Source organism: Odontesthes bonariensis, chromosome 8 (assembly GCF_027942865.1).
Source record: "Odontesthes bonariensis isolate fOdoBon6 chromosome 8, fOdoBon6.hap1, whole genome shotgun sequence".
Taxonomy (NCBI): Eukaryota; Metazoa; Chordata; class Actinopteri; order Atheriniformes; family Atherinopsidae; genus Odontesthes; species Odontesthes bonariensis.
The window spans coordinates 26,392,855-26,420,309 of record NC_134513.1 but is presented as its reverse complement, the minus strand read 5'-3'; the positions used below and the strand labels follow the sequence as shown (position 1 = coordinate 26,420,309).

Here is a 27,455-nt window from a genome sequence, read left to right as displayed (position 1 = left end):
CACAGCTGAACCGGATATAAACGTGAAGCAAGTTCCCAAATAAAATAGGAAGTAAAGCTAACAAGATACAGAAGAGGAGCTGATTTCATTAGAAACATGACTGGAATACAGAACATGGAAGTAGAGCAAAAACTGAGTCAACACAAAACTACAGCTTTACAAAAGTAAAAGAAAGACAAACCAAACAGACATTTTCCTTCTTTTCCTTTAAAATCATTAACCTGGAGGAAGCTAATGCCGTACAACATTTGCATCAGGGTGTTGCACATCCCCATATCTCCTATAGGTCTGTGGTGGAAAGTGTGATGTGCCTCGCAGCATCTGTTGGGGCAGCAGCATCAGAGCCAGAGAGACAAACAAACTGCTCTGCAGCCCCAGGAGCAGAGTATGGAAGGAAGAATGTTGCTGAGGCTGCTCAATAACCCGGAAAACACTTCACACCCTCCACATAACACTGTGAACAAACCAGTTTTAATCCATTATGTGCCTTTCCAAAAATCATATTTGAATCCAGCTCTGTCACTAGTGTGTCACTTACTTCTGCCAATTGTACGGTCACTTTATATTTTTAAATAGTTTATGGTTGTATAAAACCTTTTATTGTTATGTTTTGCTACTGGATTTAAGGTAAACACAAGAAACTTGCGCTAAAGAAAAAATGAACCACTCAGTGAATAATTCCCTATACTCCCTATATAGATCAGTGATCTATCAACTCCTTAACCAATTTCTCCATCTCTTTTTGCCTTCTAGACTTAACTAAATGTACTCTTTCAACTCTCTATCTTGCAACCCAAATCTTTCTACACCATTGGAGTAAATTATATATCCCATCTTCTCTAGCCTGTCGCTTGTATTTCCTCCTAATCTATCTAATATTATTGACAAATCTTTATTGACTGCCTCCCATTCTTTGTTGCTATTTGCCCTAGGCCACAACTCTAGCTTTCCGCTCCATATTTCTCTCTATAACTGGCCTATTCACCTCAGTATCAGCAGCATCCCTTCTTAGAACCTCCTCCTCCACCATCAGGATGCTCTCTATGGTGGTCCTGTAGAGGTTAACCAGCAGGTGATGAGGGAGGTGGGCCTGGTTTAACTTCCTGAGGAAGTAAAGGCGCTGCCCTGCTTTCCACCTGCCAGGAGATGTTGGTGGACCAGGTCAGGTTAGCCCAGATGTGGACTCCGAGGAACTTAAAGCTCTCCACCCTCTTGACTTCCTCTCCCCTGATGGAGGGAAGGGAGCATGGACTTCTTGGATCTCCTAAAATCTACGATAAGTTCCTTATTCTTGGAAGTGTTTAGGCCCAGATTGTTGTGGAGACACCGGTCGGTCAGGTGCTGGACCTCCTCCCTGTTGGCCGGCTCGTCATCGTTTGTCCTACAGCGGTGGTGTCGTCAGCTAACTGGGTGGGTGGGTTTACTTCAGAACTAGTTGCCACACAGTTAAAATGCAAAGAGGTCTATAACTCGGAGCTTTAGTCCCTGGGCTACAATAAAGCACTGGGTTGAAAGTTGGACGAGCTTCCAGTGGCCTGATAGTGTAACCATGGCTTATGGTGAACATGCTTCTCTCCCTTTTCTGACTCTTTCTACATTAAAGTCAACATTTGAAGTTGGTCAGTGAAACACTGTCAAGTTATTTCTGTCACATTTTAGAGAAAAGAAATCCAAACTTTTCTGGAAAATGAAATCTAGTAAAAACATTATTCCATTCTGGTTAAATGTGATGATTAAAAAGGTCAAACTTCATCAGTACTGACTCAACCTGCTGCACTCTGACCTGTTATTGTGCAGCTGAATCATGGATTATCTGTCAGTTATGGCTGACAATCTGACATTTTTAACATTGATCAGAACAATCTTTGAGTTTGGTTTTAATGTCAGAAATAAACAACAATGCATCACTTCTGCCTGACCACATTTAAATGATTTACTGTGTTTATCTTTTTAATCTGGGACATCTGGAAATTCATCAGTGAACGGGTGGAGCCTTTCTGTTCTAGCCTAGAAATCTAGACGCCCCTAGTGGCCGCAAATGGAATTTGCTCTGGGGCTAGTCTAGTCACTTGTGGTCGTTTTGCAACGTTCCAAATCAATAGTTGATCGAGCCAATCAAATCGTGAGGAGCGGGGTCGGAGGCGGGGCTACCTAGTGACGACAGAGGTGCGACGTTTCAGTGTGTAGTTCCAGAGAGAGGTAAAAAAAATAAAAAGTCCCAGAGAGGTAAACAATGGCTGCGCCCGGCGAACAGGCTTATATAACAGCTATATTGCCTTCCATTAGCTAGCTCTCTTTAGATTTATAGGGAAACGAAGTAAACTTACATCTGAGAGCAATCCCCAGTCAATTGCGAGCATGATGTACCGAAGACGACGGGCCGAACGGCAAAACCGGAAGTGCGTTGCTCACTGCGGCTAGCTTTTTAGCGACAAATTCGTGGGAACAAAATTGTAAATAGCCGGTATTTTGTCAGATTTTCAACACCTTGGGGGTCTAAACGACTACTTTCTCGCCTGAAAATGTTTCAAATGTTGCTAAAGTTATATATTTACAGAGTTTATAGCTTAAGAGAAATCAGCTTTTCAGGCCATAGACTACAAACCACGTCGCGTTGACTACATAAAACTTCTTCATCGCTCTGATTGGTTGTTGCGCCATCCTATTGCGTGGCGTTAAACTTGACAGACAGCCGTATATCCCGCCCACACTGCTATCCAGAGTTACTAGACCCCTGTACAGCTATTTGCTGTACGGGTCTGGCTTGCTAGGCTATTTCTGTTCGGAACTTCAGATGAAATGTTGAACAGAACCTGCTTCAGAGCAGGTCATGTGATCACCACCTGTTACCACGGTGATCTGACACTGAAAACTCTGACTGACTTTAGGCCCAACAGTCCTCGGTAAGCCATCAATCTGTCCTTGTAGCACAGCCCTCTGAAGAGGTGGCACCATCTCTCTGTGCTGGCAGGGCTCTGCTGCACATCTGTTACTTCTGGATTTTTACATTTTTAAACACAAATCAAACAGCTTCTTCTTCTTTGGTGTAATTCTGAATTCCACTCTGGTTTCTGCACACTTTTTTATGGATTCTTTTAGCATGTGATCCTCTCAACTTTGGTGATTTTTCATCCTTCATGTTTAGAATAAAGTGCTGAGTCAGTGCTTTGCCATTTCCTCCAGTCTGTCACTAATTACTGGGTGAAGGCAAAAACCCAAAGGAGACTGAGTCATTGTAGTTAAAGGGGATAGAGAATCAAAATCGTCTTTTTCACATTTTTGGTGTTAGTTCTGAGTCTCCCCGCTGTGGGGAGTACACACGAAGTGCCAGCAAGTGTCAGAACCTCTGTTTCAAGTACTCCCCTTTTTTGAATATCCCCCAGAATATCCCCCAATCCGTTTTTGTGAAAAAGTGATGTCACTTTTTCACCAACCCCCCCCACACCCAAATCCACAGCCACCCCGTTTTAGACACGCCCCTTCGGCGAGAAACAGGAACAGGTGTGCCTTCCAAGGCTGTGAAAGCGGACTACGATCGTTACATATTCTTCCCCCGGAAAGCAATGTTCGCCATCAATGGCTTTTATTTATTTTTAACAGCATCCCCAGTACATGCAACCGCCGACTTTTCCTTTGCGCTGCGCATTTCACAGAGTACAGTTTCACAAAGCTTGCACGATTCCGAGCAGGCGGAATTTTGCTCAGTAGATGGTCAGTTCCGACAGGGACAGAGACACACTGCAGCCAGCTGTACGCTCCGCTGAGAAGGTGATCGGCTGCAGCCTCCCATCTATCCATGACCTGCACGTCTCCAGGACTATGGGGCGAGCAGGTCGGATCACAGCTGACCCTTCTCTATTTGCACCGCTCCCCTCGGGCAGGAGGCTTCGGTCCATTCGGACCAGAACCTCCCGTCACAAAAACAGTTTTTTCCCCCTTGCAGTTGGACTTATGAACACTTCATAATCACCTCATAACCTGCCCCAGTCACTTTACCATAATTAAAATTGCACTAATGAAGCTGCACTGTTGTTGCTCTGTATATTGGATACTGTGTATTGTTGTACACACCTTGTACATTTCATATTCATATATTTTTATTCTTTATTTTTTATTATTATATCCTATGTTACATGTTTGCACCTTACGCCGTTAGTGAACACTGTTCACTAACAATGGCAATAAAACAAATTCTGATTCTGATGAGCTTTCTTTTCAGTCAGTGTATTACTCTATAGCTCTGTTTTCAGTGAGAGCAAGGGCAGCCAATCAAGCAACGGCAACCGAATAGCGCCAACACCTACCTGCATTTTATAATGAGGTTGCCAGATAAGCTCTGAAACGACGCCAATAAGGGAAAAAGACGCATTCTAAACCCAGCATAGTAACAGCTGTTTCAGAGAGCCTTTTAGGGAGGGTCTGTGCCATTACAGACCCAACCAATTTTTTTTGGGCTACATATCACATCACAGAACAAGGATTAATGCCCCATTCAACCATTCTCTATCACCTTTAAAGTGACTGAACTCTGCACATTTGTCATGTTCAAATGAGCAGCAGAACCAGCAGATCTGTCAGTTTGGGTTGCAGTTTAATCTTCATCCAGCTTTCCAAACTTTACTGATCAAAGATCTCTCAGATGGACCCAGAAAGGTGAGCCGAAGCTACATTTCAGCTGCTCCATTTTTACTTCTGATCTAAAGTGTTTTCTCTCCTTTTATGACGTAAGAAAAATGTTTTTTACCAGGATGATTTTTCTAAGGAACAGCTCTTCTTCAGTCTCTGAAAGTGAGAAAAGAATTGCTTTGGCAGGTGAAAAAGATGTAATGCAAGATTAATTCAGACATGTGGAAACACTGAATATTTGGATATTTCCACGCATCACTAAATCATTTACACTAAAACACAAGAACTAAAAGAGAGATGATTTTAGTTTGAAGCTAACTTTGATTTGATATCAAATCTTCTCTTTTCTGTTATTCTTCATATTTTAGTGGCTGGCCTTCTCTTCTATGCGGTGGTGTGCTGGGAGGCAACTTTAAGAGGACAGATGTCAGCAGACTGGACAGGCTGCTGAGGAAAGCTGGCTCTGTGGCTGCTGCAGAGCTGGAGTCCTTAACATCAGATGCAGAGAAAAGGACTCTGAACAAGCTGCTGTCCATCATGGACGATGAGCAACTGGGATCTGTGCTGAGTGCTGACAGAAACAGCTGAAATTAACAAAGTGTGTCAGTGCTGCAGGTTATTTTCACCAGCACTCATGGAAATATAGTGTGGAGGAGGTGTCTAAGAAAGGATTGCAGTTCCCACAGTCCCTGAAGGCAGCATGATGGGGGTCCCTTCAGCCTCCTCTGCTGCTCTGTCAGTCAGGATTTAACACCCGTCAGCTGACGTCCTGGCTCTCAAAGCAGGTCAGCAGCAAAAGTTTGAAAGTGAAAAAACGGATCAGAAGGTGGAAAAAAGTTCAGAATCTGACAGAAAGTTTGAATCTGAAAACAGAAAACATCTCAAATATGAAGAAATGAGACTAAAGTGGAAATAAAACACTATGAAAGAAGAATGAACTTTACATTCAAACTGAAATAAACGTCTGCTGCACTTTTTCACTTTGAATCTGTTTTTTTTTTGTTCCTCAGAGAAACTGATGAAGCTTCATGTTTCTTATCTGCTGTTTCTCAGCCTGCATTCACTCACATGCTGCTCACAGCAACTCTGAGCTCTTACTGAATAAAACAGGTGGGAACAGCTCCCATACAGCCAGCAGGGGAACAGAACAGCATGTATCTGCAGTGATGAAGCAGTCCCTGCCTCCCTCCTTCATGGCAGCTCAGTGATCATCCTTTGTGTCTGTGTTGGGCTCACCTGCACAGGGTCGCAGCACTTCACCTGTTCAGCTTCTCTTTGGCTGCACAGCTATCAAACACTGACTCTGCTGCATGTTTTCACACATTTCTCACCTGATGGAAAGCTGCTCACACACACTCACAACCTCCTTCCATCTGCTGTTACCTAGCAACAAGTTAGCTCACAGCTTTTCTTCCATCCATCGTCCAATCATGTTATTCTTCTTCTGATAAACTCTTCTTTGTGTTTTCCTTACAGTCACTAAATGTCAGCATCACTTTCAGTTGGACTTGACATTGTGTATCAGAGGGAATTATTGATAGAATTCATGAAATAAAGCTCAACTGAAAGTGATTTCCTTTCAGTTATTAGTGGGAGAAGCTTTTTGGCTGGATTTTGTCATCATGAATGAATCTGACTGAAGATAACTGCTGCTGTGATGAAAGCTGCTTTCTAACCAAGTCAAAGATTGTTCATTTCCAACAGTGTTGGAGGGGAGTTTGTTAGTATCAGCTGATTAACGGGCTTTTGGAGTTTTGCTGCTCCAAACTGTTGTTATTGTTTCAGCCAGAAATATTCACCAACTCTGGAGCTCTAGAAGCATCAGCCAGTGATTCTACATTTGTTTCTGTCTGACAGATTCACTGTGTTTTCTCATTATTTAATGAATCATCATTTCATCAACTAAACCACTGAAGAAGAAAACAGACTTTACCATGAAGACCAGCACAACTTTCACATCATATTAATCTGAACAAACAACTAAAACATGGTGTCTGACCTCAGAGTCTTCAGTCCACAGTGAGGACTCTGCAGAAAGCTGCACAGCTCCTTCGCTGCAGAGTCACTGATGGTGTTCCAGCTCAGGTCCAGTTCTGTCAGATGGGAGGGGTTGGACTTCAGAGCAGAGACCACAGAAGCACAGCTGATCTCTGACAACCTGCAGTACCTCAATCTGAATAAAGAATAAAACATGTGAGCTGAAGCCAACAGGATGCAGGTTAAAACAGTCAAACAGAACAAGTGAAAAAGAGCTCTCATTAATATTAATGACAACATGCTGCTGCTTCAATAAAGACGGAGTGACTTCAGCTCTTAAACTCTGCCAGCTCCACCAGTGGCTCCATCCATACAAACTCATGTTGTGCAGCCAAATGATTCAAGTTTCAAAGAAAACAAACATGTCAGGAGGAACTTTGGAGCAAATGGGAACAAACTGATAGAAATGGAGATCTGGTTCACTGTTTTATTGAAGGTTAAAGGCACAAAAACATGGTGCAGTGATGTTTAATGGAATCATGGAATCAAACTTCTTTAAAGAGTCGACAGCAGCAGAACTTGTTACTGTGACTTGTTGTGTTTGAATATCTCAGTCAGTCCAAACATTACAGAGCCTTAGAAAAGTGTTGGAACCATCCAGAGGTGGACTGATTGATCAGTTTGGCTGATTAATGGATGCTGATGGACGCTTTGACTAACTATCAGAATCAGTCAGGTATTCTGGCAGTCAGGATTTAACCCCCCTGTCAGCTGACGTCCTGGCTCTCAAAGCAGGTCAGCAGCAAAAGTTTGAAAGTGAAAAAACGGATCAGAAGGTGGAAAAAAGTTCAGAATCTGACAGAAAGTTTGAATCTGAAAACAGAAAACATCTCAAATATGAAGAAATGAGACTAAAGTGCAAATAAAACACTATGAAAGAAGAATGAACTTTACATTCAAACTGAAATAAACGTCTGCTGCACCTTTTTTCACTTTGAATCTGTTTTTTTGTTCCTCAGAGAAAGTGATGAAGCTTCATGTTTCTTATCTGCTGTTTCTCAGCCTGCATTCACTCACATGCTGCTCACAGCAACTCTGAGCTCTTACTGAATAAAACAGGTGGGAACAGCTCCCACACAGCCAGCAGGGGAACAGAACAGCATGTATCTGCAGTGATGCAGCAGTCCCTGCCTCCCTCCTTCATGGCAGCTCAGTGATCATCCTTTGTGTCTGTGTTGGGCTCACCTGCACAGGGTCGCAGCACTTCACCTGTTCAGCTTCTCTTTGGCTGCACAGCTATCAAACACTGGGCCTCATGCAAGAACCGTTCGTACGCACAGATGTGTTCTTAAATCGTCCGTACGAGTGATTTAAGAGAATTTGCGCATTCACCAATCTTTTCGTATTTTACGTTTTCTTTCAGGTACGAACAGAATTTACGAGTGATCCAGACCTGTCGTAGGAGTTTCGTAAAATAGTCTGCTGTTATTCAAATCACGTTTGCTTGACTAATGGATTTTATATTTAATTACTTTGAAGCAAACATAAATAAATATACATTATACCCCATAATTATGCTGACATTATTCTGTTTGACTTAAATTGTGCACTAATTGAAGGTTCATTTGAATCTGTAACGGGAAGCGCAGCGGCTGTCTTGTTACTTTCGGATGCCTTAGTGCGTCAGGCTCTTGGAAGAGACCGTGTGGAGACAGACGAATGGCTGACATCACGATTAAGATTCCCAAAGACTGTGCTGCTGCTAATATGCAGCTTGCTAGAGCCACAACTCCAGAGAAAAACACGCCGATCAAACCCGATTCCACACACGCCCACCATCCTTACCATCTTTGGATTTTTGCCCACTGGAACCTTTCAGAGGGAGATTGGAGACAGATCGGAGTGTCCCAGTCCTCTGTGAGCCGTGTGCTCCCCTTGGTCATCAAAGCTCTCATCAGTTTATCACCCATGGTACATCAAATTCCCATACACCGCTGTCCAACAAGTACAAATTAAGAGGGACTTTCATGCCGTGGCTGGACTGCCAATCATAATTGGAGCACGAGACGCATATACGCATCAAAGCACCCGTGCTGCTGTGGAGCGCACTGAGCTGAAGGCCAGGTGGGTGTGTCTCGATACAGCTGGGGGCAAACTGCTCTATAGCCCAGAGAAGGCATGCCAGATTTGCACAATATTGCCATGAACGGTCTCCTACAACCTGAACCAGCCCAGGCAGACCAGAAGTTGTGGTGCCAGAAGACCCCCCTCATGGACCACCCCATCAAAGTGCCATCATGATGAGGCAACAACTGATTGCACGGCTTTAGTTGCAGTCATCGATCGCCTGCCCATGGCGAGACGTTTTTTTTAAGCCATTTTCATATCAAACCATTTATTTTTTTATTTCGGTGACATTGCGAACTACAGGTGACACAGAATTAACAGCACTCGTAATTGCTTCCCATTTCTTGGCTTTAGCAGGTCCCGTAATTCCACTGCTGACACTGCTAAAAATGACAGATTTTCCTTTTTGGATCTCTGAAAGCAGAACTTCAGTCTCAGAGCCCCTAAAGTTGTTCTTTTTGCGCTTTGATGCCATTCTCATGACTCAACACTCAACAGTTCCTGGCACAGGAGCGAGGAAGCACAGCTCCTAATATGGTATTATTTTGGGCGTGGACAGTGTTTCCCACAGATGTGAAGGCAATGTGTGGTGGTGGGCCACGGGGGGGGGGGGGGGGGTAAAAAATTCTTCAAAATAATTCCTTCGTTAATAATTGGTCACACAGAACTTTATTGTATTAACCCATAAGAACCCAAGCCCATTTCTACTTAAATTAAAATTAAGGGGGTTATAACAGACTAAATAGACCACATAAAACCCATTTCAGAATTTTTTTCCAAAATACCACCCCCCACTGTCAGAGATCTGTAAGAACCTGGATAATTTCTCCATCAAGGAAAATTATGGGGGACGTAAGGATGTGTGACACCTGTGTCATGGTGGGTAACACAGGTGCGGCTTATCTGCAGATTTTCACATCTTCATTGTAAACAAATTAATAACATAGCTAATTACACTGGTCGGACTGTTCAGCTCTGTTTCAGACTGATACCTCCGGTTCAGGCTGGTCCTCATCCTCAACACGTCTCTTTTTCAATCGCGGAAAATATTTTTCAATACTCATCTGGATTGAAGCAGCAAACATTCAGTGTAAGAGTTTAAAAAACCTACTTTATTTGATTCACAGCTGCTAGTGTTTTGACCTCGACAAACCCAACTACATTTTTTTTTTTTTTACGGCAAACTTGCGACTAGTTAACTTTATAAAGAAGGCGTAATCGCTTGTTTGCTATGGGTCGGGACGGGACAACATTGTATTAAAAATATAAAATATTTTTATAGGACTTTTTAATGTGTGATTTTATAAAGGTGCACGTGATACCAACCTTTCGTGAATTTCGCCAGCAGTCTTCTTTCGGTTGAGCCAGAGCTATAGAGCTAATCTAAGCTAGCAAGCTTCCACGCTTCCAGGGAAGCACGGAGGGGAGGGGCTGTGTGTGTGAGTAGGCTATGCGAGAGAGACGCGAGGGACAGAGAGACGGAGGTAGAGCAGGGAAAGGAAATGCAGCTTAACGAATACGAGTATTTTTTAAATAGCGTTAAAAAAAATAATAATAACGAAACGCAATATGTGGCGGCCGATGTTTCATCTGTGGCGCACCGCCACGAATTAGTCTATGTGTGGGAAACACTGGTGGAGTATGCAAATCTACTATCCTCGTGCACGTGAACTTAGATACGCACGGGTGTGATTCATCATTTACGCAGGTCGTTTACACACTTTTTCCGAAGATAAGAGCGTTTGTTGAATCTGACGTGGCGTGTTCGTACGAGACCTTCTTACGAAAAAAGTAAGAGAAATTTAGAATAAAAATACGAAAATGTTCTTGCATGAGGCCCACTGACTCTGCTCCATGTTTTCACACATTTCTCACCTGATGGAAAGCTGCTCACACACACTCACAGCCTGCTTCCATCTGCTGTTACCTAGCAACAAGTTAGCTCACAGCTTTTCTTCCATCCATCGTCCAATCATGTTATTCTTCTTCTGATAAACTCTTCTTTGTGTTTTCCTCACAGTCACTAAATGTCAGCATCACTTTCAGTTGGACTTGACATTGTGTAACAGAGGGAATTATTGATAGAATTCATGAAATAAAGCTCAACTGAAAGTGATTTCCTTTCAGTTATTAGTGGGAGAAGCTTTTTGGCTGGATTTTGTCATCATGAATGAATCTGACTGAAGATAACTGCTGCTGTGATGAAAGCTGCTTTCTAACCAAGTCAAAGATTGTTCATTTCCAACAGTGTTGGAGGGGAGTTTGTTAGTATCAGCTGATTAACGGGCTTTTGGAGTTTTGCTGCTCCAAACTGTTGTTATTGTTTCAGCCAGAAATATTCACCAACTCTGGAGCTCTAGAAGCATCAGCCAGTGATTCTAGATTTGTTTCTGTCTGACAGATTCACTGTGTTTTCTCATTATTTAATGAATCATCATTTCATCAACTAAACCACTGAAGAAGAAAACAGACTTTACCATGAAGACCAGCACAACTTTCACATCATATTAATCTGAACAAACAACTAAAACATGGTGTCTGACCTCAGAGTCTTCAGTTCACAGTGAGGACTCTGCAGAAAGCTGCACAGCTCCTTCTCTGCAGAGTCACTGATGGTGTTCCTGCTCAGGTCCAGTTCTGTCAGATGGGAGGGGTTGGACTTCAGAGCAGATACCACAGAAGCACAGCTGATCTCTGACAAACTGCAGCGCTCCAATCTGAATAAAGAATAAAACATGTGAGCTGAAGCCAACAGGATGCAGGTTAAAACAGTCCAACAGAACAAGTGAAAAAGAGCTCTCATTAATATTAATGACAACATGCTGCTGCTTCAATAAAGACGGAGTGACTTCAGCTCTTAAACTCTGCCAGCTCCACCAGTGGCTCCATCCATACAAACTCATGTTGTGCAGCCAAATGATTCAAGTTTCAAAGAAAACAAACATGTCAGGAGGAACTTTGGAGCAAATGGGAACAAACTGATAGAAATGGAGATCAGGTTCACTGTTTTATTGAAGGTTAAAGGCACAAAAACATGGTGCAGTGATGTTTACTGTAATCATGGAATCGAACTTCTTTAAAGAGTCGACAGCAGCAGAACTTGTTACTGTGACTTGTTGTGTTTGAATATCTCAGTCAGTCCAAACATTACAGAGCCTTAGAAAAGTGTTGGAACCATCCAGAGGTGGACTGATTGATCAGTTTGGCTGATTAATGGATGCTGATGGACGCTTTGACTAACTATCAGAATCAGTCAGGTATTCTGGCAGTCAGGATTTAACCCCCCTGTCAGCTGACGTCCTGGCTCTCAAAGCAGGTCAGCAGCAAAAGTTTGAAAGTGAAAAAACGGATCAGAAGGTGGAAAAAAGTTCAGAATCTGACAGAAAGTTTGAATCTGAAAACAGAAAGCATCTCAAATATGAAGAAATTAGACTAAAGTGGAAATAAAACACTATGAAAGAAGAATGAACTTTACATTAAACTGAAATAAACGTCTGCTGCACTTTTTTCACTTTGAATCTGGTTGTTTGTTCCTCAGAGAAACTGATGAAGCTTCATGTTTCTTATCTGCTGTTTCTCAGCCTGCATTCACTCACATGCTGCTCACAGCAACTCTGAGCTCTTCCTGAATAAAACAGGTGGGAACAGCTCCCACACAGCCAGCAGGGGAACAGAACAGCATGTATCTGCAGTGATGCAGCAGTCCCTGCCTCCCTCCTTCATGGCAGCTCAGTGATCATCCTTTGGGTCTGTGTTGGGCTCACCTGCACAGGGTCGCAGCACCTCACCTGTTCAGCTTCTCTTTGGCTGCACAGCTATCAAACACTGACTCTGCTGCATGTTTTCACACATTTCTCACCTGATGGAAAGCTGCTCACACACACTCACAGCCTGCTTCCATCTGCTGTTACCTAGCAACAAGTTAGCTCACAGCTTTTCTTCCATCCATCGTCCAATCATGTTATTCTTCTTCTGATAAACTCTTCTTTGTGTTTTCCTCACAGTCACTAAATGTCAGCATCACTTTCAGTTGGACTTGACATTGTGTAACAGGGAATTACTGATAGAGTTCATGAAATAAAGCTCAACTGAAAGTGATTTCCTTTCAGTTATCAGTGGGAGAAGCTTTTTGGCTGGATTTTGTCATCATGAATGAATCTGACTGAAGATAACTGCTGCTGTGATGAAAGCTGCTTTCTAACCAAGTCAAAGATTGTTCATTTCCAACAGTGTTGGAGGGGAGTTTGTTAGTATCAGCTGATTAACGGGCTTTTGGAGTTTTGCTGCTCCAAACTGTTGTTATTGTTTCAGACAGAAATATTCACCAACTCTGGAGCTCTAGAAGCATCAGCCAGTGATTCTAGATTTGTTTCTGTCTGACAGATTCACTGTGTTTTCTCATTATTTAATGAATCATCATTTCATCAACTAAACCACTGAAGAAGAAAACAGACTTTACCATGAAGACCAGCACAACTTTCACATCATATTAATCTGAACAAACAACTAAAACATGGTGTCTGACCTCAGAGTCTTCAGTCCACAGTGAGGACTCTGCAGAAAGCTGCACAGCTCCTTCTCTGCAGAGTCACTGATGGTGTTCCTGCTCAGGTCCAGTTCTGTCAGATGGGAGGGGTTGGACTTCAGAGCAGAGACCACAGAAGCACAGCTGATCTCTGACAACCTGCAGCCCCTCAATCTGAATAAAGAATAAAACATGTGAGCTGAAGCCAACAGGATGCAGGTTAAAACAGTCCAACAGAACAAGTGAAAAAGAGCTCTCATTAATATTAATGACAACATGCTGCTGCTTCAATAAAGACGGAGTGACTTCAGCTCTTAAACTCTGCCAGCTCCACCAGTGGCTCCATCCATACAAACTCATGTTGTGCAGCCAAATGATTCAAGTTTCAAAGAAAACAAACATGTCAGGAGGAACTTTGGAGCAAATGGGAACAAACTGATAGAAATGGAGATCAGGTTCACTGTTTTATTGAAGGTTAAAGGCACAAAAACATGGTGCAGTGATGTTTAATGGAATCATGGAATCAAACTTCTTTAAAGAGTCGACAGCAGCAGAACTTGTTACTGTGACTTGTTGTGTTTGAATATCTCAGTCAGTCCAAACATTACAGAGCCTTAGAAAAGTGTTGGAACCATCCAGAGGTGGACTGATTGATCAGTTTGGCTGATTAATGGATGCTGATGGACGCTTTGACTAACTATCAGAATCAGTCAGGTATTCTGGCAGTCAGGATTTAACCCCCCTGTCAGCTGACGTCCTGGCTCTCAAAGCAGGTCAGCAGCAAAAGTTTGAAAGTGAAAAAACGGATCAGAAGGTGGAAAAAAGTTCAGAATCTGACAGAAAGTTTGAATCTGAAAACAGAAAACATCTCAAATATGAAGAAATGAGACTAAAGTGGAAATAAAACACTATGAAAGAAGAATGAACTTTACATTAAACTGAAATAAACGTCTGCTGCACTTTTTTCACTTTGAATCTGTTTTTTTGTTCCTCAGAGAAACTGATGAAGCTTCTTGTTTCTTATCTGCTGTTTCTCAGCCTGCATTCACTCACATGCTGCTCACAGCAACTCTGAGCTCTTACTGAATAAAACAGGTGGGAACAGCTCCCACACAGCCAGCAGGGGAACAGAACAGCATGTATCTGCAGTGATGCAGCAGTCCCTGCCTCCCTCCTTCATGGCAGCTCAGTGATCATCCTTTGTGTCTGTGTTGGGCTCACCTGCACAGGGTCGCAGCACTTCACCTGTTCAGCTTCTCTTTGGCTGCACAGCTATCAAACACTGACTCTGCTGCATGTTTTCACACATTTCTCACCTGATGGAAAACTGCTCACACACACTCACAGCCTCCTTCCATCTGCTGTTACCTAGCAACAAGTTAGCTCACAGCTTTTCTTCCATCCATCGTCCAACCATGTTATTCTTCTTCTGATAAACTCTTCTTTGTGTTTTCCTCACAGTCACTAAATGTCAGCATCACTTTCAGTTGGACTTGACATTGTGTAACAGGGAATTACTGATAGAGTTCATGAAATAAAGCTCAACTGAAAGTGATTTCCTTTCAGTTATTAGTGGGAGAAGCTTTTTGGCTGGATTTTGTCATCATGAATGAATCTGACTGAAGATAACTGCTGCTGTGATGAAAGCTGCTTTCTAACCAAGTCAAAGATTGTTCATTTCCAACAGTGTTGGAGGGGAGTTTGTTAGTATCAGCTGATTAACGGGCTTTTGGAGTTTTGCTGCTCCAAACTGTTGTTGTTGTTTCAGCCAGAAATATTCACCAACTCTGGAGCTCTAGAAGCATCAGCCAGTGATTCTAGATTTGTTTCTGTCTGACAGATTCACTGTGTTTTCTCATTATTTAATGAATCATCATTTCATCAACTAAACCACTGAAGAAGAAAACAGACTTTACCATGAAGACCAGCACAACTTTCACATCATATTAATCTGAACAAACAACTAAAACATGGTGTCTGACCTCAGAGTCTTCAGTCCACTGTGAGGACTCTGCAGAAAGCTGCGCAGCTCCTTCTCTGCAGAGTAACTGATGGTGTTCCAGCTCAGGTCCAGTTCTGTCAGATGGGAGGGGTTGGACTTCAGAGCAGAGACCACAGAAGCACAGCTGATCTCTGACAACCTGCACTCCCTCAATCTGAATAAAGAATAAAACATGTGAGCTGAAGCCAACAGGATGCAGGTTAAAACAGTCCAACAGAACAAGTGAAAAAGAGCTCCCATTAATATTAATGACAACATGCTGCTGCTTCAATAAAGACGGAGTGACTTCAGCTCTTAAACTCTGCCAGTGTGGAAGAATAATGTCATGACATTCTCTTGACATGTCAGAATTACATCGTGGGCCTTGTTGACTGGTTCATATGAATATTGTTGATAGTTAGAATGAGCGTGTTTATGATAAACTGCGAAAGCTAGGCACCTCCAGAGAGGGCCACGTACACTTGTTATTATAAAACGGTATAAAAGGGTGTCACAAGATGAGCTCGTCGGACATTTTGTACATCCTGTATGCATTCCAGAAACTGTTCCAGTTCTCCATCAACACAGGAACTGTCCCTAAATGTTGGAAACACTCAACAATTGTCCCCATTCCCAAGAGAAGCCCCCCCATGGCCCTGAACGATCTGCGCCCAGTGGCCCTCTCCTCCCAGGTGATGAAGGCTATGGAGAGGCTTATCAGGCAACACATTCTCACTCTGACCAATTCACAACTCGACCCGCTCCAATTTGCATATCAAAGTCACAAAGGTGTTGACGATGCCAAAGCTTTCATCATTGACACTGTTCACAGACATCTGGAGCTTCCCAATACCTCCGCCAGACTCCTGTTTGCAGATTTTTCCTCAGCCTTTAACACCATGCAACCACATATTCTAGCAGAGAGACTCCACCGGAACTTCAACATGAGCAGTCAGCTCATCCTCTGGATCTTGGACTTTTTGACCAATCGAACCCAGCGTGTCTGGATTAATAACAACCTGGCTGACCTCCTCACCACCTCCACTGGCTCCCCACAAGGCTGTGTGCTATCTCCGCTGCTCTTCATTCTGTACACCGATGAGTGCAGATCAACACACTCCAACTGTCACTTGGTTAAGTTTGCTGACAATACAGTTCTCCTGTCCCTCCTATCTGGCCCCTCCCTCCATCATGGACCCGCTCTTCAGCAGTTCATAGAGTGGTGTAACTCTTCCTGCCTGGAGCTGAATGTCACCAAAACTAAGGAGATGGTGGTGACCTTCTCTAGCAGCCAAAGGGAACAGGCGGCGGCTGTCCCCACTATGATCCACGGTTCTCCGGTCGAGACAGTTGAGGAATACAAATATCTGGGAACCATCCTGGGTTGCCAACTGAGGTTCTCTTCCAGCACAGAAGGGATCCTGAGGAAGTGTCACCAGAGGATGTACCTACTGAGGAAACTGAACTCTTTTTCTGTCAGTCAGAACATCTTGTTGACACTCTATTACACATTCATTGAGAGTGTTTTGGCTTTCTCCATATGCGGCTGGTATCACTCCATTACTGTACAGGATAGGAACCGCCTGCATAACATTGTCAAGGTGTGTTCTAAGATTATTGGACTTTCTGTTCGCCATCTGAACACTGTGTACGAGCAGCAGGCCAGCAGCCTGGCTCGTCGAATTCTCAAGGACCCGACTCATGCTGTGTTTCCGGCATTTGAGAAGCTGCCATCTGGTCGCAGGTTCCGCTGTCCGGCCTGTAAGACCCAAAGGAGGAGAGCAACCTTTGTTCCCAGTGTCATTCTCCACTTGAACTCTAAGAAATCTGAGACTCTAACTATAACTTAGATCTTCTGTACAATTCTGTAGTGCAATATCTGATGTGCAAATTACAATGTCACCTCGACACTTTAACAACAATGTCACTTTCTTTTTTTATTGTCACTTTAATTACTTTGTCATTTTAATATAATCGACGCCTTATTTTATTTATTTGCTAAATATTCTATTCTTATTTTATTTTTATTTTTCATTATTTATTTTTTGTCACCCCCCTTCTGTGTTTTATTTTCTTTATGATTCCATTTCTTGTTCTTCTTTAATGGACCGCTCTTCGCCCTTCTAATTGCCCTTCGGGGATAAATAAAGTTTTTTCTGATTCTGATTCTGATTCTGATATTTGCTGTGACAGTTTGTTCAATAAACTCCCCAATGGACGGCTGACCAATGCATGATTCAACTCATTTTCTCCACGACATAATGGTGACCTCGAATTCGTGAGAGTTTGCATCTGGATCCCGGCGGAGCGTGTCCTCTGTGCCCCGACAACCGACATCAGCTGTAACAAGCCGGCAGGTTGGATGTTTTTCCTACCATTATGCAGTTGATCTCTGTTAGTGGAGCATGGCTGACAGGCTTCTCCCGGCTTCCCCAAATTTAAAAGAACACAGGAGAGAGTACGGATTCTGCATTCGGTAAGCACTTCCATTGTTTACTTCTGCGCAGGGGGGCTGCTGATATTGTTTTGAAATTCTGGGCCAAGAGGTGCCATATGTTTTAATTGAGATACAAATTGGGTAAACAGCTAGCCTGGAAAACCAGCACCAACTGCTGGACGGCAAAATGTTTTGCCTGCGGTTGGGTCTGGCTTCGAACCACTTTTCATTTTGAAAATACTGCCCTGAATCTGGCAGATGGCAACTAAACCAATCACAACGCAGAGATGTGTTTTGAATCAACGCGGGCGGGGCAGAGGGTCAGAGCGTTGGCCTATAGGCACAGACACGGTTTGAAAGACAACGGGTTGTGCTCATCAACAATGTTCCGTTGTATCCATTCATCGGAGCCAGACTAAATTAGACATCCAATCCATTTAGGCTAGTTTATCAGGCTAGTAAACAGCAGCTTATGTGAGACGTGTTTTGTGAAGCAGACAGCTGTGAGCAGCTGGTCGGGCTATTGTGTTGTTGTATTTTTTTTTGTGGTAATTAAGGAAGACTAGTCGCTCATGCTCGGGCAGGAAATAAATCGATGAGTTTAAACTGGAATAGTGGATACGCTTTTAGAGCGGGCAGAGTGGAAATCACCCGTTCATAGTGATGTCATAGAGCCAACGGCCGACCTTTTATGCATTGGGGGTAGGAATACTGTGGGACTATGGTTCGCATTAGTCATTAATATATGTGAAAATTATTTTCACTAGTCAAGGAGTAGACGAATGCTGGTAATTGATTGACTTGCGAACATAAAAGTTTGAAGGTGGAATCAAAAGAGCAGTTCAAGAAAACTCCGAAAAAGTCAATTCCAATTCTATACGGGCACATTTTAAGTATATATGTTTATATCATTTTATATATCTGCTTAGAACTCTTTGGAGTTATCCGAGACCTCAGTATAAAGACATTTTGAGAAGAAAATTCAAAGTCGTTTATGTATTGACCACAGGAGATTATTATTAAGAGGTCACAGCGAAGCTGATAAGTACACGTCAGCATTTGTTGCATTGGTCAAGAAACCATATCACAAGGCTTGTAGGGAAAACACATTTTGTATTCCATATATTGCCGACACCAACATCTCCTGAAAAATTAAAAGTCTAAATGAAAGAAATTGATAATTTAAAACTGTGAAGATTTGAACGGTGACTGACACAAAACTTTGATCGACTGACTTGGTGTGAGTGTGTGTGACCGGTCTCTGTTTGTCTGTCAACGTGTGTGAAATCCTGCTGTTTTATGTGAATCTAAAACAGAAGAAAAGAAAAAAGTTATTTTGTGTGATAAATCAAGGTTCTAACTCATCTCATCCCTTGACTTTTGAGTATTTTAGTCATTTTGAGTTAACACATAGAGTTAACACCACGTCTTACATATAATCTTAGGTTAAATAAAAATTGAGTGAAGAGACACTCAGATAATGGTTCATTGGTATAATTTGCTTCATTGTTATAATTGCCGCATTGATAGTTTGTTGAAATAAGGTTTTGTTACAGTGAAGAGCTGTGATTTTTGAACGCTGTGTGTTTATTTCTTTAAGATTCTGTATTTTCGTTGAGTGCATCTTGTTACTATTGATTATTGGATACTGCTGTGATTTGTGTTAAGTTTCTAAAGTTCTATTTTCAACAGGCGAGTGAAGGTGTTTGGATTTCGGGGGGAGAGCGACGTGCTGCGCGGGCACGCTGCTTGTGAGGAGGCGCGCTGCTCTGTCCTTGACATTCTTGTGCTGGTTTCACACTCACAGATGTTCGTGCGTAATCACATTTTCTTTCCTTGTGTCTTCCAGGGGCACTTTATGGTTGAACTGTAATAATTATTAGTTTTCTTTAGGTAATGTGCTAATTGCAGAGTTGTTATCAGTCGAGTAATGAGGGTTTCGCAAATCTTAGAGAAGAGTTTCTGTCTCTAAGGCATTGTTGATATTCCTGATAAAGAAGGTTCTTCGCTTATGCATGGTTTCTGTATCTTTTGGTCTGTATTTTCCCTGTCCACAGCGTGTTAAATTGTATTTCTTTTTCTTTCTTAACAAATGCCATTTTGAGGTGAAGAATAGTGCAACTGTTATTTTTGTGTTTGATTTGTATTTTTTTCCCTGTCCAGATGGAAAGTTTGTATTTCCTCCTCTTTCTTAACTTGTCACAAAAAGTGTGACAAACGCCATTTTGAGTTGGGGTGTGGTTTAATTGTTATGTCTGGTTCAATTGTTATGCTTGGGAGGAGTTAATAACAGCCTGGGAAGTAAACGTAGTGGGGTGTTCATATTTTATTGGTTAGAAGTTACGTGTCCCAGACGTGTTTCATTGGAGGTAGAGTTAGAGGTGTGTTCAGTTTTCATTGGTCAAAAAAAAAAAAATATTTTCATGTCATTGGTCAGAATTGACGTAGCTGTGACGTGCATTGTATCATCTGGATTGGTGGAGAGACATTGTGTGTGGATTGGATCGGTAACATCCGGATGTGAGCAAAGGTTGGGGCAACGCCTTGAGCCTGAGTCACTTCAAACAGAGTAAGCATTAACTGAGCTTTCGATTAGCAATAAATTAACATTGGGTAGCATTAGTAATACAGCAAGTATTGATTAGCAATAATTAGTATTGATTAGCAATAACTAGCATTGTTTTGCATTGATTAGCGTTGGTTAGCAATCAATAGTATTGATTAGCAATAACTAGCATTGATTAGCAATCACTAGCATTGAATAGCATAATTAGCATTGAATAGCATAATTAGCATTCAATTAGCATTGGTGAACAAGGAAGCTAGTATTGATTAGCTATAAGTAGCATTGGTTAGCAATAGTTAGCATTGGTTAGCATTATTAGCATTGTTAGCATTTGTTAGCATTTCGTTAGCCATAATTAGCATTGATCAGAAATACAATTAGCATTGATTAGCAATAGCAATAAGGCAAATATTGGTTTAAATCTTAATTAGCAATAGGTTAGCATTTATTAGCAACAGCTAGGAAGCTAACATCAATTGGCATTGGTTAGCAAACATTAACATTAGCAATAATAATAACCGAACTCCGAACTAGAAGTCAAAAAGCTAAATTAGCCTAACATTGAATTAACATTGGTTTAATTTTGAAAAACCAACCTAGAGCATAAGCTTTCAAAGCTAACATAGGCTAACCTTAACATTAGCATTGACAATATCCAATCCAATAATTAGCTGCCACTAAGCTAAATTTAGCCGAGCATAAATTAGCATTGATTAGAGTTAGTTTAATTTAAATTGACTTTCAAAAAAAAAAAAAAGGAAAAGTCAAAAGTCAATAGAAGGGAACTAACTAGGTGAAACAATGGATGTAACACCAACAATAATCATCAGCGCCAAACATCCTGAACATTCCAAAGATATTAAAAAGATATCTCTAAAATGGGAAAAACGAACAAAAAATAATGTCTCACCCTGGCCAAAAGGGGGCACTTTCAATGTAACGGCCTGTAAGATTATGGAACAAAGGATTAAAGCTTACAAACCAAAGGACAAAAGCAAAAAGAGACAGGAAAAAAAGAGAGCTTGAATTAAAAGTTTTACATTTCTTTGAAAATGCAGAGCTATATCCAACACTGCCAGGAGCAGTAAACATACAAGGAGATTCTGAAATAAAAGATCACAAAATATCTCATGAACGTCCAGAACCACAAATAGCTACATCAAGCAGTCATGGAGCTCCTGAGCCAGGCGCCGTCTGTAATTCAGATCAGGCAAGGGGACAGCTCCCACAATATCAAAAATCACCAGAACTGGCACCTCCAGTTCAAAAGGCATCTTCTGAAGAACATAAGAGTCCAACTGCGTCAGCAGCGAGTTTGATAGAAATGACGCAGGGACAGTATGTGCCGTGGCAGACGCTCGTCCTAGGGGGGCTGGTTGCTCGATTGCCGGACATTCACACAGGTGCAAGCAAATGGATAAGAGCTTTTGAACAAGAGACTGTGCATAAACTGTTGACTGTGGGACACATTAAGGCAGTGTGGGCACTGTGTTTTGGAACTTCTACCATGGAGGGCATTTTGAGACACAGTGAGAATGACTGGATGTTGAGCCACCGAGCTGATGGAACTGATTTTAATGCATATCGAGCTGCACTCTGGAGAGCGTTGCGAGCTGAGTTTCCTGTGGGAGTGGAACTCGAAGCATTAAAGGGGGAGCCACTGTCAGGAACAGAGAGTCCAGCTGTGTACATTGCACAACAATTGAAGGAATGGAGACAAGAGTCTGAGGGAGAAATCGAGAAGAGCCCAGCTTGGGTAACATTGTTCAGAGTTTCCATCAAAGAGGCTCTGCCTGCCCCAGTTCAGGGGAGGCTGGAGGATGTGGTGGGGTTGAATTCAATGTCACATGGACAATTCCGAGACCACGTGGTGCATGCAGTAAACAAATACAGAAAAGAACTGAAACGGAAGGAGCAGGAGAAGGATATGCAAAGGGAACTTGCACGGTTGCAGTTAGAAGAACTGCAAGCGAAGCAAGAAGTACGAGATGAGGCCATAACAGCGGGGGCCGCTGAACAGCCATCACAGGGGCAAGTCCATCGTCGACCATGTCAAAGGTCAAGAAGAGGTGCACCTGGAGGACGAAGGTCCTCGGGGGCATGTTGGGCCTGTGGCGAGAGGGGACACTTTGCTGACAGCTGTCCGAGAGCACCGAGAAACCCGAGTGTTCGGCAGGACCGTGGCCAGTCCCTGCGGGGCGGAGCAAGTGGCCCGGCAGGTCCAAGGCGTTCCTCTGGCAGAGGAATCCCAGTATTGGTTTACATTGACATATAGAGGTAAGAAGTACACTTACATCAGACGTACTCAAAAGGGTTTAAAAACCGCCCTCAGGTGTGTCATCATTACAAAACAAAACAAAGTTTTTAAGTTAAATGTGTCACTATTTACATTTAAGTTTCTAAAACTTAAATGTAAATAGGTCACTGTTACTAGGACAAAAAAAAAACAAAGTTTCTGAATTTAAAATTTAAATGTGCCACTATTACAAAGTTCTAAAATTTGAACGGAACAAAGTTTCTAATTTAAGTTTTAGCATTGATAGCCTAAATTAGAGTATCTATTTAGCCCATAGGGAATTACTGATATCTCTCCATCCCACTTGGAGGGAGTAAGAAAAGCGCCATGTCCAAAATAAATAAATAAATAACAAATGAATAAATAAATAAAATTGAAATTAAACAAGTATGATCTTCTGTTGGGAGGATTATGCAATAAAATTTGCTTCCTCTGAAAGGAATCATGAATAATCCAAAGATCAAAGGTTGAAAGCACAACTGGAGAGGACAACCGAGGCTAAGTTAGCCTTTGAAAATTTGAAACAAAATTAGCAAAAGTCATCCAAAACGGCCAACACTAGTCTATGAAAAGCCATTTTTCTTATATGTCTCCAATAAAAACCATAAGATTTCAGTACTAATAAATCAGAGTAGGTATGTTGTGGCTCGAACAGGATGTTTGCAGGTTGTGCATCTTTTGACACGTCCAGATGTGAATACAGAAGTGTACTACATCGGGATCCTGCAGATGTCATTCCACGTGAGTTTGAAGGAGAACCACATGAGCGTGTGTCAGAAGCTGTGAGATACATTAAACTGAGACCTGACTTAGGAGCAACTCCACTTGTTCAGGCTGACGTCACTTATGTTGTGCATGGTTCATGTTGTGAGATCATTTGGGTGATCATGAGGTTTTGCATTTATGAAACAGGAAGGTGGAGAACTTTGTGACGGTGAAAGCTCAGAAGTGTGAACAGCCAAGTTCGGCACAGTTGGCTGAACTGAGGGCATTAACGGAAGAATGTTGACTGGTGAAAGGTAAGGTTACGAATGTGTACACAGATTCTGCATATGCTCATGATATTTGCTATTTGTTTGAAGCAGTTTTGGAGCAGAGAGGGTTCAGGAGGTCAGACGGAAGTCCAGTGCGACAGGAGGTCCAAATGAAGGAGCGGATTGCAGTCATAAAAATTGAAAATTGGCAGGGTTAAAGTGTCAAATAATCGTAAAGGTAACAAAATGGTCGGTAAAGGTAATATCGCGGCTGATGAGGCAGCGGAAGTAGCATCAAAGTGCCAGCTTGCTGTCTTGGCACCAATGGTGTCACTGGAGCCAGATGTCACGCAACAACAAGGATATTGGTCATACATATTGGATAAATAGTCGTAAAAAATTTTTTGGTAAGAGAATTGATTCATCTGTTTGTCATTCCATCAGAGATTAGCTCAAATAATGGTTAAGTGTTTGTTTAGAAAAGTGCAAGAGGCATTCTGCAGCAGCTGCGAATCAAGCAGCGCTGTGGAGCCGTTTATCATCCACAGAGTCAAGGGATGGTTGAGAGAATCAATGGAACTTTGAAAGTGAAATTGAATTGAATCTGTGCTTCAACTAAACTAAACTAGATGCTTTGCTGCTTGCACTAATGAGATTTCGTATGCAGACTCATAGAGTCACGCACTAACACCGCATAAAATGCTAACGGGTCGACCCATGCCGGCACCTCAGTTCCCACTTGAGCAGGTGCAAACAGAGTGGACAGCTTATATGAAGCAATTAACTGCAATCCACAGAACAATCTATCTACAGGAGGAGACCAGAGACTCAGGTCTTGTACAGCTGGTTGAGAGGCCAGTGGTGCCAGGCGACCAGGTGCACATCAAAGTGTTCCGAAGAGAGTGGCTTGAGCCAAGAAGAGAGGGACCGTACACAATGGTGCGAGCAACGCCAACAGCAGTTCAAATGGAAGGTAGCAACACATGGTACCATTTGAATCACTGCACTAAGGTTCGGACTAAAGACACAGACGGAGTCGAGTCCGAGGGAAAGGATTAACGAAAGGAAGAGGTTAAGATTTCTGACACTGTGAGCATCCAGGTGTGGGTGTTGGCCGACAGCATGGGCTCAGGAGAACGAAGCCTGGAGATGTTGGACGGGATCCCGCAGACAGGAGAGGCTGGAAGGGTCCCGTGATGAAGCCACCCCGCAGGGAAGTAGCCAGCCTGGGTCAGATGAGTATGATGCAACAATACACACCCACTCAGACCATGCCACGCCACAAACTTTGCCAGTGATACACACGAGAGCTAGTCGTGACAAGGCAGATGTTAAGCTTGAATTTAAGTACGTGGGAATAAAGGTTGGTGGAAGTGTGAGGAAGGATGAGTAAGTATGGGTAAGTGTGAGGAAGTGTGGATCATGGGTCCGGAGGAGGAGACGACCAAATCACCGCCTCTGAACGCCACGACAAAGGGGCAATCTGGTAAGATCATGTTGTCCTCGGGTCAGAAAGAAGTTGTTCACAATAGTTGTAAGAATAGAAAGATTTCTCGTGGAAGTCTAGGGGGATTGGATACCATTAGCACTACAGGACAGAATAATCATGTTAATCCAAGAACAGACGGAGTGTACATGCACAGGTGTAGTCGGGAAAACAGTGTAACGGTGGAAAATGGGTTTAAGGCAGCACAGGATATGTGGTATAGATGGGCATGGTACACTACGAGAGAACTGACAGCGATGGAGTGTCTCATATGCGCAGACGCTCCAGGGGCATTGCCTGTTGTTGTTCCAGAGCCACACACCTTGTGCAGTGGTCTGGCAACGGGAATGCAGAGAAGGTAGGTTCACTTCGGAAGAGGATAAATGGTTATTGTTTCCTATGTGTGGTATTAAGGGCAGATTGATGTTTGGGCCAAATAAATTACATAATTGTTTTCAAAATAAGGAAGGGCCACAAATTGGAGTCTTCTTGTGCTGAATTTAATCTTAGTACATCACAGGATGGGCCTCCAACGGATTATAGAGTAGATTACGATGGTGAGTTTGAATGCTTTTGGAACTCACGTAGGTAATACTACTGTTAAATGAAACCAATATTTATTAGGATTTATTTATTTGGATCAAATTGTGAAAATATAGAAATGATCAGTTTAACTCTATATCTTTTTGGGGATCAGAAACACCCGGTAGCTGAGGGTTACTGGATGTGTGGAGATGATGTTTTATTAAATGTGCTACCCAACAGGTGGATAGGTCTGTGTGCACTTGTGAGGATGAAAACATCGGTTGTGCTAGTGTATAACAAGGTCAACGAGATGCGAGGTTTGGATGTGGAAAAAGGGAGAGTTAAAAGATCTAGTGGTGACTACATCAGGGATAAGCACGTTTACTTGGATGCAATATGGCAGCCAAGAGGGATTCCTTTCGAGTTCAAAGCACGCAGGGAGGTTGCAGCTGGATTTGAGGCTATTTTGCCGTGGATCATATTTAACAAAATGGTGAGTGGATTAATTACATACAATACAACCAACAGAGGATTTGTGACTACACGAGTGAAGGGCTTGCAGGCTTTGGAGAACAACTACATGAGACGAGTATGATGGCTTGGTAGAACAGACAAGTTTTAGAAGGTATATTAGAAGGGAAAATTGGTGTCTGCCAGATGTTTGGGGAAAATGTTGTACATTTATACCCGGGAACACTGCAGCTCATGGAATGTTTACAACGGCCATGAAGAAGATCAGAGAACGGAGAGAGGAGCTGACGTGTGATGCTGGTGGAGGTGAACGGTGGTGGACTGGTCTGTTTGGGATTTTGGGAGAAGGGGGAGCGATGGCAGTTAAAGCGGGAATAGCAATATTGTTGATAGTGATAATGGTCTCCCTATTGGTGTGTTGCATTATACCCATTCTGAGAAGGTGTTTGCTGCAAGTGATGTTCAAACGAACAGTGGAGGGAATCTGGAGGCATTTGACCATGCGAGACCAGGTCTGAGGACCAACACATGGGAGAGGGGGTCAACGAATGAAGGTTATCAACGGACGGTTCACAAGATTCTTTCCTCGAGTGTGGAACCAAGTATAGTCTGACAGGGAGAAGAGATGCTGAAGATCTCTTTGATTGGGAGTGACGTACTGGCGACCTCTCCTCCCAGAGTTAGCTTAGCAGTTCCAGACCCAGCCGGACGGATGTTCGGCCAGAAGCAGACGACACCAGAGTACGGGAGATGTGACGGGACGGGACTGGAAGAGCTGCATTACATTGCATTTTATTATTATTTGTTGTGTGATAATCCATAATTTTATGTATTGTACTTGATACAAAACGGTGATTAACTGATTTGATGGTGGTGTATTCAGTCAATGTGTATTATCAATCACAACTGATCACTAATATGTCCATTGCCAATTGTGTCAGTCAACTGTTCGGAGTGCGACCTTGGTAAAGTGGTCGGTCGCCAGTGGGGGGGGCCGTAGGTGAATTTTCCCAAGATAAGAACATGAGTTACGAAAGTAGCAGCCGGTGGGTTTTTCGCACCTATGCACTGCGAACGGTGGACAGGTGTGATGGCAATGTAAAACTTGTAGTGTTGGTGAATTCAATATCGTGTAATTTAATTTAATCATTTAATGTGATTCGGGTACACGCATTAATATATTCCTTTTCATTTATTCAAAATGGTCCCGTTGATTGATATTGTAGAATTATTAGGATAATTTAGTGTAGATTATGTTAATTAATTCTTAATTAACTATGTGGGATGATTTTCTTTCATTTTAGATTATTTCTTTATTAAATCACTGATAAGTTATTTCAGGGGGGACTATGTGGAAGAATAATGTCATGACATTCTCTTGACATGTCAGAATTACATCGTGGGCCTTGTTGACTGGTTCATATGAATATTGTTGATAGTTAGAATGAGCGTGTTTATGATAAA

The 27,455-nt window shown here is 42.5% G+C and overlaps 2 protein-coding genes across 4 annotated transcripts in view; both read right to left on the bottom strand.

Annotated features, from left to right (window-relative positions):
- The window catches only part of LOC142385517 (NLR family CARD domain-containing protein 3-like), a 369,716-nt gene that overhangs the window by 321,667 nt on the left and 20,594 nt on the right, over window positions 1–27,455 (bottom strand). The window lies entirely within an intron of this gene.
- On the bottom strand, window positions 1,062–15,780 carry LOC142385900 (ribonuclease inhibitor-like). Its single transcript, XM_075472584.1, has 4 exons — window positions 15,770–15,780; window positions 13,256–13,429; window positions 11,274–11,447; window positions 1,062–1,227 (listed from the first exon to the last, which is right to left on the bottom strand). Exons 1-4 carry the CDS (start codon window positions 15,778–15,780, stop codon window positions 1,062–1,064), a joined length of 525 nt encoding a protein of 174 aa, XP_075328699.1.

What these genes read in the sequence shown, in the direction of transcription:
- LOC142385900 (XM_075472584.1), bottom strand. An exon ending in TGTGGACTGAAGACTCTGAG is followed by an intron (nt 11,448 to 13,255) that starts GTCAGACACCAT and finishes TTCTTTATTCAG; the next exon opens with ATTGGAGCGCTGCAGTTTGT. An exon ending in TGTGAACTGAAGACTCTGAG is followed by an intron (nt 1,228 to 11,273) that starts GTCAGACACCAT and finishes TCCCTCCATCAG; the next exon opens with GGGAGAGGAAGTCAAGAGGG.